Source organism: Haematobia irritans, chromosome 2 (assembly GCF_050003625.1).
Source record: "Haematobia irritans isolate KBUSLIRL chromosome 2, ASM5000362v1, whole genome shotgun sequence".
In the NCBI taxonomy this organism is placed as follows: domain Eukaryota; kingdom Metazoa; phylum Arthropoda; class Insecta; order Diptera; family Muscidae; genus Haematobia; species Haematobia irritans.
The window spans coordinates 224,562,653-224,575,914 of NC_134398.1; the positions used below are offsets into that span (position 1 = coordinate 224,562,653).

At 32.5% G+C, this 13,262-nt stretch overlaps 2 protein-coding genes across 4 annotated transcripts in view; one reads left to right on the top strand and one right to left on the bottom strand.

The window, feature by feature from the left end:
* Nucleotides 1–11,227, bottom strand: part of LOC142227185 (ATP-binding cassette sub-family G member 1-like) — a 126,676-nt gene extending 115,449 nt beyond the window's left edge. Inside the window, exon 1 of one of the 3 annotated variants that reach the window (XM_075297589.1) lies at nucleotides 11,149–11,227. The gene's annotated coding sequence lies outside the window, so the exon portion shown is untranslated. Of the gene's footprint in view, nucleotides 1–1,004; nucleotides 1,506–11,148 lie in introns of those variants that run through there. The other 2 variants (XM_075297590.1, XM_075297588.1) reach the window with 2 other exon arrangements.
* Nucleotides 11,228–11,552: 325 nt separating this feature from the next.
* LOC142227188 (rRNA-processing protein UTP23 homolog) lies at nucleotides 11,553–12,717 on the top strand. The gene is made up of 3 exons (XM_075297593.1): nucleotides 11,553–11,755; nucleotides 11,818–12,018; nucleotides 12,224–12,717. The coding sequence occupies exons 1-3, from the start codon at nucleotides 11,636–11,638 to the stop codon at nucleotides 12,665–12,667; spliced, it is 765 nt and encodes a 254-aa protein (XP_075153708.1). The 5' UTR covers nucleotides 11,553–11,635; the 3' UTR covers nucleotides 12,668–12,717.
* The last annotated feature ends 545 nt before the right edge of the window (nucleotides 12,718–13,262 follow it).

Sequence of the window (13,262 nt, forward strand, 5' to 3'; positions counted from 1 at the left end):
ATTTTACGGTCATTCAAAATCATTTTGTGGATTTTTTTGATGTTTTCGTCGGTAACAATCTCTTTCGGGCTTCCACTGCGTTCACCGTCCTCCGTGCTCATTTCACCACGCTTGAATTTTGCATACCAATCAATTATTGTTGATTTCCCTGGGGCAGAGTCCGGAAACTCATTATCAAGCCAAGTTTTTGCTTCCACCGTATTTTTTCGCTTCAGAAAACAGTATTTTCTCAAAACACGAAATTCCTTTTTTTCCATTTTTTTCACAATAACAAAAGTTGCTTCACAAAAGACGCTCTATCTCACAAACTAATTGACTCATTCTACACTCAAAAAAAGTGAACCCTATATGGCACTAATGCCAATTTAATTCTATTTTATTTATTATTATGTTTTGAGAAAGTTTTCTTGACTTTAATAAATTTTTGTGTACGTTAGTTTAATTAACTTAAGTAGGGGAAAATTTGCTAAATTTGAGTCAACATATTCGGCGACGGCGTCGACTGCCTAAAAAGGGTCGACGGCGACTAAAATCAGCAGCGCGACTAGGCGGCTTCATTCTCTGCTCAAGGCTGATAACATGGCAATTCTTCGAGGAGAAATTTATGGCATTCTCGACTTGCTCGACTTACATGGGCTTGTCATAGGAAGTAAACCATGTTTTTAAATAACCGTTTCATTCATTTCCCATCAATTCTTCAGTTGTGATTTTTTTTTTGATTTCTTTAAAAAAAAAATAATTAAAAAAAATCAACAACAAAAATATTTGAAAAGTGTAGCGACGCTATTTTGAATCTACACCACTGTTCCTGTTCTGTCATAGTGTCTCCTACTTATAAATATAGACATGGAAGAATTAACATATACACATAATGAGCTATATACAGAGTCCACAGCACCATAAAATGCAAACAGTAGAACACTACGATAATGAATTTCTTAAAAAGACAACAATAGCACCAAAATAATAATCAACATAAACAAAAACACATAAATGAAAATAACCTTTTTTGAGTAGACTATTATTGAAAGCGATCACTGGATCGATGTAATTGCAATTAGGCGTTTTGGCAATGGCAATGGATGACTGATGGTTGTTGTTTGGTGTATTGAATGAGCAGAAATTGTTTTCTTTACAACTGGGTACCACTGTCGAACCAGTCAAATGTATTGAAGCCACTGCCTTCTTCAATACTAGACGTGTGTTTGCCTCAGAATTTCACTGAAATGCTTTGTACATTTTTTTTTGTATTTATCTTAATTTTATTTTTTTCAATATTTTTTAATTGCTCACAATTTTTTTCTTTTCACAAAACACTTTCTTTTGCATTCATTAGAATATTTCTATTTTTCACTTTCCTTTGTTTACGATCGAATCGAATATGTGCAAATAAATTTTTGTTTAGATATTCTACCATACAGCACCAAAAAACAAAATTCACCCCACGACGACCGTTATTACTCGATGTTTACGCGCCTAGCGATGTCGGCGAAGACTGAACTATAACGACAGTGTGTTTGGTTCTCTTATAATTTTGGTTTACTTGTTTCCGGCGTTGAATGAGACAATGTTGCTCGATTGCCTGTAATTGTGTTCCACTCAATTCGCCTTAGAGCCAATGTTTCAGTTTCATTGGTTCGTTTCATCATTGTTGCCATTGTAGCGGTTTTCAGAGGCTAGACAGCGAATATCATTAATGTAGAGGTGTACACGCAAATAACATCTTAGATTCACGAAACGAAAAGACCCACACTCGTGAGTGGAATATTTTTATTCAGATCAGAAAAATACACTAACACACAGAAATGTCGAAACTTTGGAGACATTCTTGAGACGAAAATTTTCCTGAATCACGAAAATTGACTTCACTTAAGAAAGTTAAGAAAGTTCCTTTAGTGCCTTCGGAACTAAAGGAAAAAATGTTCATCAATTTAGTTTAGCCTTATTATTTCCATTTAGTTAAATTTTTGTTTAAAATAATAAAATTTACTTGCTTCAGTAAAAAAAAATTCTAAACTGAAAGCTGTTAGGAATAGTTCATTAACTAGAATAAGGCATGGAATTTTACTAATATTGTTTTCTTCGTTGGGTATAAGAATTTACTACTGAACAAGAAAATTTTATTCACTGATAACAAAGCATTCGTAAAAATAAAAATAAACCCAAGTTTCCTCAAATTTAGTAAAATGTCTTATAAAATGATAATTCTGACTTCCTTTATTATAGAAAGCTTATCATACATACGAATAACAATTGGCATAGAAAAATATTTTAGTTCATTCGTACTAAGAAGTATTCAATCCTTTCAAATTTTCCTATATCTCTTTTGTCTACCTGTAATCGATACATGTCATCGATATAATCGATATGCGCGTGTTGTTGTTTTTGTTTTGGAATCGCGTTGTTACAAACAATAAATCTATCAATATTCGTGATGGTGTACAAAGAAAGAAAACACCAACAGAATAACAACTCCTTCATTCATCAGATAACATTCAGGACGATAACCTTTTGTGAAAAAATTGGTTTATGATTATTTATATTCGTAGGCATTGAAATTGTAAAAGGAGGACAAAATCGTTATGCAGCAACTTATTAAAAGTGAAAGGTACAAGAAGAAGAAAAAAATTACGTTTTACAGTTCATAACATTACATGGAAATTGGAAATAGTGGAATAATAAACTAATATTTCGATGCTGTTGATTCTTAATAAATATATTTAATATATTAATAAAACATGTCTTTTATTGAAGAAAAAATTGCCTATATAATTAAATAAAATTGTGTTTAAAAACGAAGATAAGCAGTTCTAATTTTGAAGTAAAAGGTTTACAACAAATATGTAAGATTTGTCCAAATGAATGAAAAAAGTTCAATAAAATCATTCCATATATGAATTCAATTCAGTTAAATTTTTTTCATTCTGAATGTATAGTGGAAAATAGGAAAATGTTAACTAATATATGAGATGCATTCTACCTAATCTCTATGAAAATCACATCATTCAAACAAATAAAAATGTCTTTGGCGCTATACGAAGTTCAACTTTCTTCACAATGAGTTCATTTTAACTTAAAGAAGGGATCACTTTTTTCTGGGTGTGGGTATTAAGTTGGAGGTTAGCCGCTAAAATAGCTAAAGTGGAACTAGATCAGTAAAAAAAAGGCACCACCTTTAAGGTGAGTATTAAGTTCGAGTTTAGCCGCTAAAATCGTCATTTTTTCACTAAAGTGAAAGCTAAATCAGTAAAAACGGCATAAAATTATACATATTAGTTGCAGATTTTATTATAACTTGATAGCCCAAAGCAAATTTTCACAAAGTTTGTATTCTTTAAAATGGATTATCAAAGAAAAATAGTCGTGAACAAATGTCGATTTTAGGTAGGTATTAAGTTCGAGTTTAGCCGCTAAAATCGTCATGTTTTCACGATTACTTTTCTTTAATAATCCATTTTATGTAATACAAACTTAGTGAAAATTTGTTTTGGGCTATTCCCCATCAAGTTATAATAAACAAATATGTATAATTTTATGCTTTTTGTTGCTGATTTACTTTTCACTTTATCGTCTAAACTCGAACTTAATACCCACTTTTAAGGTAGGTACTATGTTCGGTTTTCGCATTGAAATTTTCGCGGTTACTTTATTAAAACAGGTCAATATGAAGCAGATAAATTAACTCAATTGTATGCGCAGTTTCTTTTTCCTCAAGATTTCGGCGAAACTTTATATGAATATGTTTGTTTTCATTAATAATTTTGATTATTTAAGGAAAAGTAATCGCGAAAATAAAGTGGTTCTCAACTCGAAAACCGAACCTTACCTTTACCCAAAAAATAACATTTGCGCGGAATTTCAAAATGTATTGTTGACAACACTTGTATTGTTTATTTCCTATCAAGTGAGCAACAGAGAGAAATGGAAACAGTATTTTTTTTTTTGTTTTTGCTACATCAAGAGAATAATGACGATGTTTCTCATAGCTTTTCATTCTTTATTTTATTCTTTGATCAGATGTTTCATATTACTTATTCGGATATAGCCAATTTAATTATTAATGCAATATTGTGGCACTGGCAATATTCCACTATCTGCACAAGATCATAAAAATAGACCTATTATAAAAGCATACGATCGATTGTGTATTGACCAACAATAATTGAACGATAGTCTAACCAAGAATGGCATTTGGCATATTAATGGAACACTGTGGTTTTAAGTGGGTTTCAGCCAATTTCTCATATCCGAAACGATCGCAAGCGTCCGACTGAACTGCAAAACAAATGCTGATTTTTCTTTATAAATTCAGCTGTTTTGGACAAAGACAATAGACCAGAGCTTCCCAAATAGGGGCGCCACGAGGTTCCAGTGGGGGCGCAGCATCATTTTTGGTTGTGCAAGTTTTGTATCATTAAATTTGTTAAAACAACACAAATTATTAAGTTCAACAAAACATCAATAATATACTACAAAAGAGCATACCATTCGCACATTTCAAAATGTTCATTTATAACCACTGTGAGAAAAGAATAGAAGTTACATGCATAACATAATTACATAATTTGTTGTAGGTTCCATTATTATTCATTCACTTTCTTTGCAACGGCTAAATTTCTTGCTAAAATATCAAAACCAGTACCCACTTTTGTCATTTTTAGACATAAAGTCAATATTTGTCTTGCCTTCACGTTAAAACTGATTTAAGGCGTACTTTATCAGTAATAGTACCAAATATTAAAAATATATATATAATGGAAGGAACATTTGCCAAATTTTCCACTAATTGATAAAATCTTTTATATTAATATTCATTAACATTTTTATTTTTAATTATTTAATTAATTATTGTTAATCATATTTTCAGGTTTTGCTAATATTTATTTCTGTTTGTTTGGGTAAACAAAATTTGTTTTAGGTTGGGGACGCAACGAAATTGATACATTTTTTTGGAGGGCGCGAAGCAAATTGGGTTGGGAAGCTCTGCAATAGAACTTAGGAAGATGGGAAATTGGCTTGCATAATATCAAATATTGCATTTACCATGTTAGTTCCATACATTTTTGTAATTTGTTTTTCGTTTTTAAATGAAAAACTTAATTTTCTTAATGAAACAATGTTAAATTTTAGGCAACAACAAACAAATTATATTTTCCCCTTTATGGAAATTTATTTTGTGCACTTAATTTCTTTTTATTTGCAATGCTATGTCAATACTTGTCGTATACGCGTTTGGTTCGATAAACGAAATGTATGAAACTAACACCGTAAATGCTTTGATGTGCTTAGTAGCCAATTTCCTATCTTCCTTGGTGTATTGTCTTTGGGATTGGGCATCTCAGAGGAACGGAAGCATTCGTTTCGGATATGAGAAATTGGCTATTAATTTACTTCAAGTTGTCCCATTGGCCAGCGTGCAGGTGTTTCATTCTAAACACAAAATGTAAAGACCAGTTCTTGTCTGGGAAACCTATTTTAGGAGTTACAGGCCCCTAAGGTTTGGATTATTATTTATATTTGATTTAGTACCCATCGCACATAATCTTCCAAAAACTAAGTAAAAATTTTCATTCGACACTTTTCTTAATAAAAAATTAACTTTCTTATGAAAATTAACTTTTCATAACTAACCTAACATATAGGTGTAATAGTTGAAATAAGAATAGTCGATTTTTGAAATTTCGAATGTCCGAATATACAACGTCTTATGTTTCGTTGAATCGCTGCTATAGAATTCTGACGTTTTCTCTCCATTAAAAACGTATTGCCTTCATTATAGACCTTAAGCCCGATATTCCCCAATATAGACACAGGAGCTTCGCAAGCGAATATAGCCTTACCACTCTTATGGGTAGCAAAAATTGCAATAAAACTGAATACAGATGTATGGTAAAGTTTGCACGGTGTGATAAGTAAAGAGCTAAGCAAATGACTTGATAAAAAATTACGTCTCGTAGTTATAAATACGTGGACTTCTTAATTCATAATGCAGTTCAAAATTCTAAAAAAAAACAACAACAAATAATTGATATTAATATTAATTTCTTCTAAAGAATAATTGGACCAACACAGATTTTATTTTATGTGTGTACATGTAAATTATTTATTTTCCAAGATGAAGTAGTTATAACTGAACTTTGCCCTGGAATAAATTGACATTTTCTCAACTAGAGTGGAATAAATAAATAAATAAAAATAATAATAATTAATTAGATATCATTTTAAATTAACTCCATTATCTAAAGATATTTGGCCTATACATATAGTCATAACATTTATATTCTATTAGGAGCCTGTTATTACATTCATGCCATCAAAATAGGTCGTGGTTAAAGAAATAATCGTTAAATTATCGAAATGGATGCAGCCACGGAGGATAAATGACAAAACTAGACAACATTTCCGCCGATAAAAGTTGTTCGACCGCGTGAGTTATATGCTACGCGAAATTTTGAAAATGAGGAAGCTGGTGGTTCGGACTAGCGGTCGCGTTTGCCCTCTACAGACAAAAAAACCGTTTACCATATCAGAGCAGTGCTTGCGTGAGTTGAAGAATCCGATGGCGAGATTACTTGTATCACTAAAATGGGAGCCACCGTGGTGCAATGGTTAGCATGTCCGCCTTGCATACACAAGGTCGTGGGTTCGATTCCTGCAACGACCGAACACCAAAAAGTTTTTCAGCGGTGGATTATCCCACCTCAGTAATGCTGGTGACATTTCTGAGGGTTTCAAAGCTTCTCTAAGTGGTTTCACTGGAATGTGGAACGCCGTTCGGACTCGGCTATAAAAAGGAGGTCCCTTGTCATTGAGCTTAACATAGAATCGGGCAGCACTCAGTGATAAGAGAGAAGTTCACCACTGTGGTATCACAATGGACTGAATAGTCTAAGTGAGCCTGATACATCGGGCTGCCACATAACCTAACCTAACCTAACCTAACCTAACCTAACCATCACTAAAATGCACACGACGAACGTATTCTGAAGAGGGTCTAAGCCTGTATCTTCACCTGGTAAAGTGATGACCACCGTTTCCTACGATTCACAAGATGTTATCCAGATCAACTACCAGCAGAAATGTAAAACGATCACAGGGCAGTGGTAGGCCGAAATATGATACGCATCGGCTCACTGTCAAATTTGTCTTCAAACTGCCTTCCCAGCTACACTATTTTCGAGATCTAGATCGGGTATTGAAGTTTGGATGTGGTACGCCGAAATACGATACGCACCGGGTCACGGTCAAATTTGGCTTCGAACTACCTTCCCAGCTACACTATTTTCCAGATCTGGTATTCATGTTTGAATGTATGCACTTGAAATAGGTTGAAAACTGTATCAAATGTGTCGCGGGGGGATAACTTTGTACTGAAAAAATATCAACTGAACCCTGGTATGAGGGGTTTGCTCGGCTCTTGTTGGTCTCTGGTTCCCTCTATATTCAAACGGGTATACTTGTCGTGGCCAAAAGAGATATCATATTTAAGCATCATGGTGCAATAGAAAATAACTCCTCTGTCTTGAATAATTGAATAAAGAGACACGTGAATAAGTATGTATACATTTACTAAGAACAAATTAATTTTTATTCTGAATCATATAGAATATGGGGGATTTTCTAAAACGTCTAATACATGTTAAACGAGCAGTACAACTATTAGTATTCTAAAGGGTGATTCTTTTGAGGTTAGGATTTTCATGCATTAGTATTTGACAGATCACGTGGGATTTCAGACATGGTGTCAAAGAGAAAGATGCTCAGTATGCTTTGACATTTCATCATGAATAGACTTACTAACGAGCAACGCTTGCAAATCATTGAATTTTATTACCAAAATCAGTGGCAGAAAATCCGCTTTTTTATCGACAAATTTTGTTCAGCGATGAGGCTCATTTCTGGTTGAATGGCTACGTAAATAAGCAAAATTGCCGCATTTGGAGTGAAGAGCAACCAGAAGCCGTTCAAGAACTGCCCATGCATCCCGAAAAATGCACTGTTTGGTGTGGTTTGTACGCTGGTGGAATCATTGGACCGTATTTTTTCAAAGATGCTGTTGGACGCAACGTTACGGTGAATGGCGATCGCTATCGTTCGATGCTAACAAACTTTTTGTTGCCAAAAATGGAAGAACTGAACTTGGTTGACATGTGGTTTCAACAAGATGGCACTACATGCCACACAGCTCGCGATTCTATGGCCATTTTGAGGGAAAACTTCGGAGAACAATTCATCTCAAGAAATGGACCGGTAAGTTGGCCACCAAGATCATGCGATTTGACGCCTTTAGACTATTTTTTGTGGGGCTACGTCAAGTCTAAAGTCTACAGAAATAAGCCAGCAACTATTCCAGCTTTGGAAGACAACATTTCCGAAGAAATTCGGGCTATTCCGGCCGAAATGCTCGAAAAAGTTGCCCAAAATTGGACTTTCCGAATGGACCACCTAAGACGCAGCCGCGGTCAACATTTAAATGAAATTATCTTCAAAAAGTAAATGTCATGGACCAATCTAACGTTTCAAATAAAGAACCGATGAGATTTTGCAAATTTTATGCGTTTTTTTTAAAAAAAAAGTTATCAAGCTCTTAACAAATCACCCTTTATAAGAATTCTTTAAATGACTTTCGATCTTTAAACGATTCAAATACACAGTTTGAATAAATTTATTAATGTTGCCCCATCGATGGGTAGATAACAATAAAAGTCCATGTAAGATTAAAGGGTAAAAACACTCCTCAAAATTACGAGTATAAAGTGAATTAATGAAAACAAAAAATAGAAAGAAGACGATGAATGATTGTCAATAATCAAAGTGTATTTTTATCGAATAGCTTTTCCACATTTTCCTTTGGATTCTATGACTACTGGTAAGAAAAATTAAAAAGATTGTATTGTCATTCCTAGAAATCTAATATTACGAGAGATGCATTTTAAATATCCGATAAAGATACTATTATGTGCTGAATACATATTCGGTTAGTTTTGAAACTATTTTTGCTAATTCATCTTGTTCGCAACAAGCAAAGATCATCATATAAATAAATATATTACGAATATTTAAATAATGTGTATAACATTGTTTTCAAAATAATAAAATTATAATTGGTTAACACAATCATCTTTGGCAATTACATTATGTAGTTTTCATACCCTTCGCCACTACTGGGTAGAGGGGATTTTAGGTGATACATCAAACGTATTGATTAGCTAATATAATTACTATAATTTAATATATTATGAATAATTTGTCACTTTTTCATATACACATGATAGTGCAGGTAATATATATAATATTTCCATTGGTTTTCAGTATAGTTCATATGATTCTTATCTATTATTAAAACGATTATTTTTAATAAAAATTTAAAAACCTTACGCCATAATTGTTTACTTTTTAATACAAAAATAAAAATGACGACGAAATTTTCTACAGAAATGAAGTTTCGACGAAATTTTCTATAGAAATAAAATGTCGACGAAATTTTCTACAGAAATGAAGTTTCGAAGAAATTTTCTATAGAAATAAAATTTCGATGAAATTTTCTATAGAAATAATTTCAATGAAATTTTCTATAGAAATAAAATTTCGATTAAATTTTCTATAGAAATAAAATTTTGATGAAATTTTCTATTGAAATAAAATTTTGACGAAATTCTCTAAAGAAATAAAATTTCGACAAAATTTTCTATAGAAATAAAATTTGGACGAAATTTTCTATAGAAATAAAACTTGATCGAAATTTTCTATAGAAATAAATTTTTAACGAAATTTTCTATAGAAATAAAATTTAGACGAAATTTCCTAAAAAAAATAAAAGTTAGGAATTCTATGCATATAATTTTGAGTATTTTTTTATGTGTCGCATAAAATTCAGTCTTTTGTTTTGCAATTCAATATTTAAAAATATCGAGCTGTATTGAGTACCTGGCTAAACTCGCGTACTTTGAGATGTCCAAATGCACAACATTCATTGAAGGAACGTCATAAGATAATAAGGTACTTTATAATAAGGTGCTTTATATGCTGACTGAATAGTTAGCGTAGATAGCCGACTGGAATTGCTGTCCCAATACAGATCCCTTACATATACCAACGAACACTATAAAAGATTAAATAAGTTGCACTAGGCTACAAGAGATAAGCATATGGCAAATTCTTTCAAATAAAATAAACGTTAATCTTTTTAAAACAAGACGTAATTCGTACTTTCTATATGCATATTTAGATATAAATTGGTGGTATTTGAAAATTTCCATTTAAGTCCTCAATCAAAATTTCCCAGCAATCAGTAATTTTCCACCGATGTTTTTTTATTAACGGCAGAGCTATTTTATACGAATGTAAGTGACGATCGCGAAGAAATATTTGGAAAGCTACTTTTAAATTTTTGTGATCTAATCGAAATTTTCAACATATAAATAGAAAAAGGTTACTCTAAGCCAGACCATTCACTGGTCGTATTTTTCCAAATTATTTTATCTATGCGAAGAATGAATGATTGATGAATGATTTCCTTGTAAATGGATATTCAAAGCGCCAATGTACTGCATACTACTACATACTTCTGTGGACAAAGAGTAATATGAATTTGTTTTTAAGATAAAAAATCTTTATTAATTCTTCTAAATTAAATTCATCTTGTTCAAGGTAATCCCCTACGGATGCATCGGAAGATAGTGCATCGGAAAGTGCATCGGAAAGTGCACTCTTGATCGACTAGTAAATTTAATCGAAAACATGTACTAATTATATTGACATTCAATTTGGCCGAAATGCCATTCAACTAATCCGCCGATGAAAAATTTGGTGATCTGTCGAAACCGCTATAGAACCCATGACCCTTTGTATGTAGGGCGGGCACGCTAACCATTGCACTGAGCTACTGTGATATGTAGGAGCTGCGAAGTTTAAATTTTGAAATTCCTCTCACTTTTTTCCCACAGTAGTATCAACCAAAACATCCTATAAGAAAAATCGCACTTTATTAACCAAACGATAGCGACATAAAAATTGGGATTTCGACCATTCCCACAACCATTTAGCTCAATGGTTGTGGGAAACTTTGTTTACATATCCCATACCGAATCTTTTTCGCTCTCTTGCCTTTGTACCTAACTAAAACTTGTTACACCTTTATCTACTCACGGCTCTTTATTGATATTCACGAAATTTCATTTTTATTAGACAATTTATTTTTAACGTAATGCACTTTATTATTGTGAAATGAATACACCGGTAAACAGCTGATTTTAATCGATTATTTCATGAAACATCCCCGGATGGTTATTGGGAATTAAAATTTTATTTGAAACATAATAAATCAAACGGAACAACATAATTATATTCTCCATATGAATCACGAATAAAGCATTTCGTATAATATATATAATATTAATTAATCGTATTCACTATATTGCACATATGGCAAGATAAATCAATATTTTAAAACAGTATAGCTATAATCCGTACCGTTAACGTTAACCGCCTACGTAGGAACTAATTAACTGTACTAATTGTGAATTAAAACGTGATTATTGTTATTGGGAATAGTGAAATTTTATTGTTGACATGTTTTGATTTCTGTTCAGAATAAAATTCCTTAGAATATTAACGTTATATTCATAATAAAAAAATGAAGATTACTCGAAACAAAAAGTCTCACAAAACTCTCATGTACTTTACCACACATTTTCAATACCATGAACCTTATCAGGTTTTAATAGATGCAACATTTTGTCAAGCTGCTCTGAAGGTAAAACGACTTCTATTTCTAGAAAATTTTTCGAGATTTATCTATTAAATGTGTACACCTAGAATAAAGTCATAATCGAGGAACAATTGAAGAAGTATTTCCAATCCCAAGTAAAATTATTAACCACACAATGCATAATATTGGAGGCCGAATCTTTGGGTGGTCCCTTAACCGGAGCCACACAAATTGTCAAACAATTTTATGTACACAAATGTGGCCACGAGGGTAAACCAGTGTCAGCAGCGGAATGTATAAAACAAATGGTAAGTCTAATGGGGTAAATTCATTAATAGCCCATTTACATTGCCACTTTTAGTAAATTTCTAGCCCATTTACTAGAAATCTACCAAAAATGGCAAACGACAGTTGAAATCTAAAGTGGATTTAAGAAGTGTAATGTGAATAAGAACTCTATGTTTAACCATATTTTGTCATTTATAACTGTATGTACTATTTTTTTCATTTCAGACCAAAGACTCTCGTTACATTGTAGCCTCTCAAGATCGCGCCTTACAAGGAAGTTTACGCAAGGTGCCAGGACGTTGTTTACTCTATTTACATAAAGCAGCTCCTGTTCTTGAGGCACCATCAGATGCTTCAAAAAAATGGGTTAGTAAAAAAGCCAATAATCTACTACCAGCTGCTGCAGAAAAGAAAATTGAAATCTTGAAAAAGAAAGAGGGACTTCAAAATGTCAAAGATGATACGCAAACGCCGCGAAAGCACAAAGGTCCCAAAAATCCTAATCCACTATCATGTAAGAAGAGCAAAAAAGAAAAACAACAACAGTACCAGTCAAAATCGAAAGATCACAAAGTAGCTGAAGCAAGTAAGGCCCCTATGAAATCTAAAAGAAAGAGGGTTAAAGTTCCTGCTCACATCAAAGAAATTTTGAAGAACAAGGAAAGCTAATAAAATAAAATAAAAATTGGATACCAATAAAATATTGCCAAAAAATAAAAGATTTATTTAATTTTTTCTCTTTATTTTATTTTATTTGCTCGATTTTGAATTTGAAGCCATGGGTTAAATTACAATAAAAACTACTCCAAAATACAATACAAAATTATATAAACATTATGACTTAACACTAAAAGTAATAAATAAATATAAATTTATATGTAAAAATTGCGATATTGCCGCACGGTATGTAGTGATTTGTAGGTCAAATATTAAAATATTGATATCACTGTGCAAATGTTAAATCTACTCCCGAGTTAGGGTTTGGTTTTAGCCTTGTTCCTATTTGGTCAGATGGAGGTTCCATAAATACTCAGGTCTTACTGCTGACTCGACAGGGTAGTATATTCTCGTAAACGGCTGATGTCGATATTTTAATAGTATCGGAATTATATATTTGTTAGTGGAACAGTGAGGAGATTCGCTGTCAAGAAGAGTTGCATGAATAGATCCAAGGGAGCCATATTTGTGCAGTAGTTGGAATGCCCGCCTCGCATACAAAGGATCATGTGTTCAATCCCAGTTATGATCAAAACAAAGTTTTCCA

What these genes read in the sequence shown, in the direction of transcription:
- LOC142227188 (XM_075297593.1), top strand. Translation starts at nt 11,636, where the DNA reads ATGAAGATTACTCGAAACAAAAAGTCTCACAAAACTCTCATGTACTTT. An exon ending in TTTGTCAAGCTGCTCTGAAG is followed by an intron (nt 11,756 to 11,817) that starts GTAAAACGACTT and finishes GTGTACACCTAG; the next exon opens with AATAAAGTCATAATCGAGGA. An exon ending in CGGAATGTATAAAACAAATG is followed by an intron (nt 12,019 to 12,223) that starts GTAAGTCTAATG and finishes TTTTCATTTCAG; the next exon opens with ACCAAAGACTCTCGTTACAT.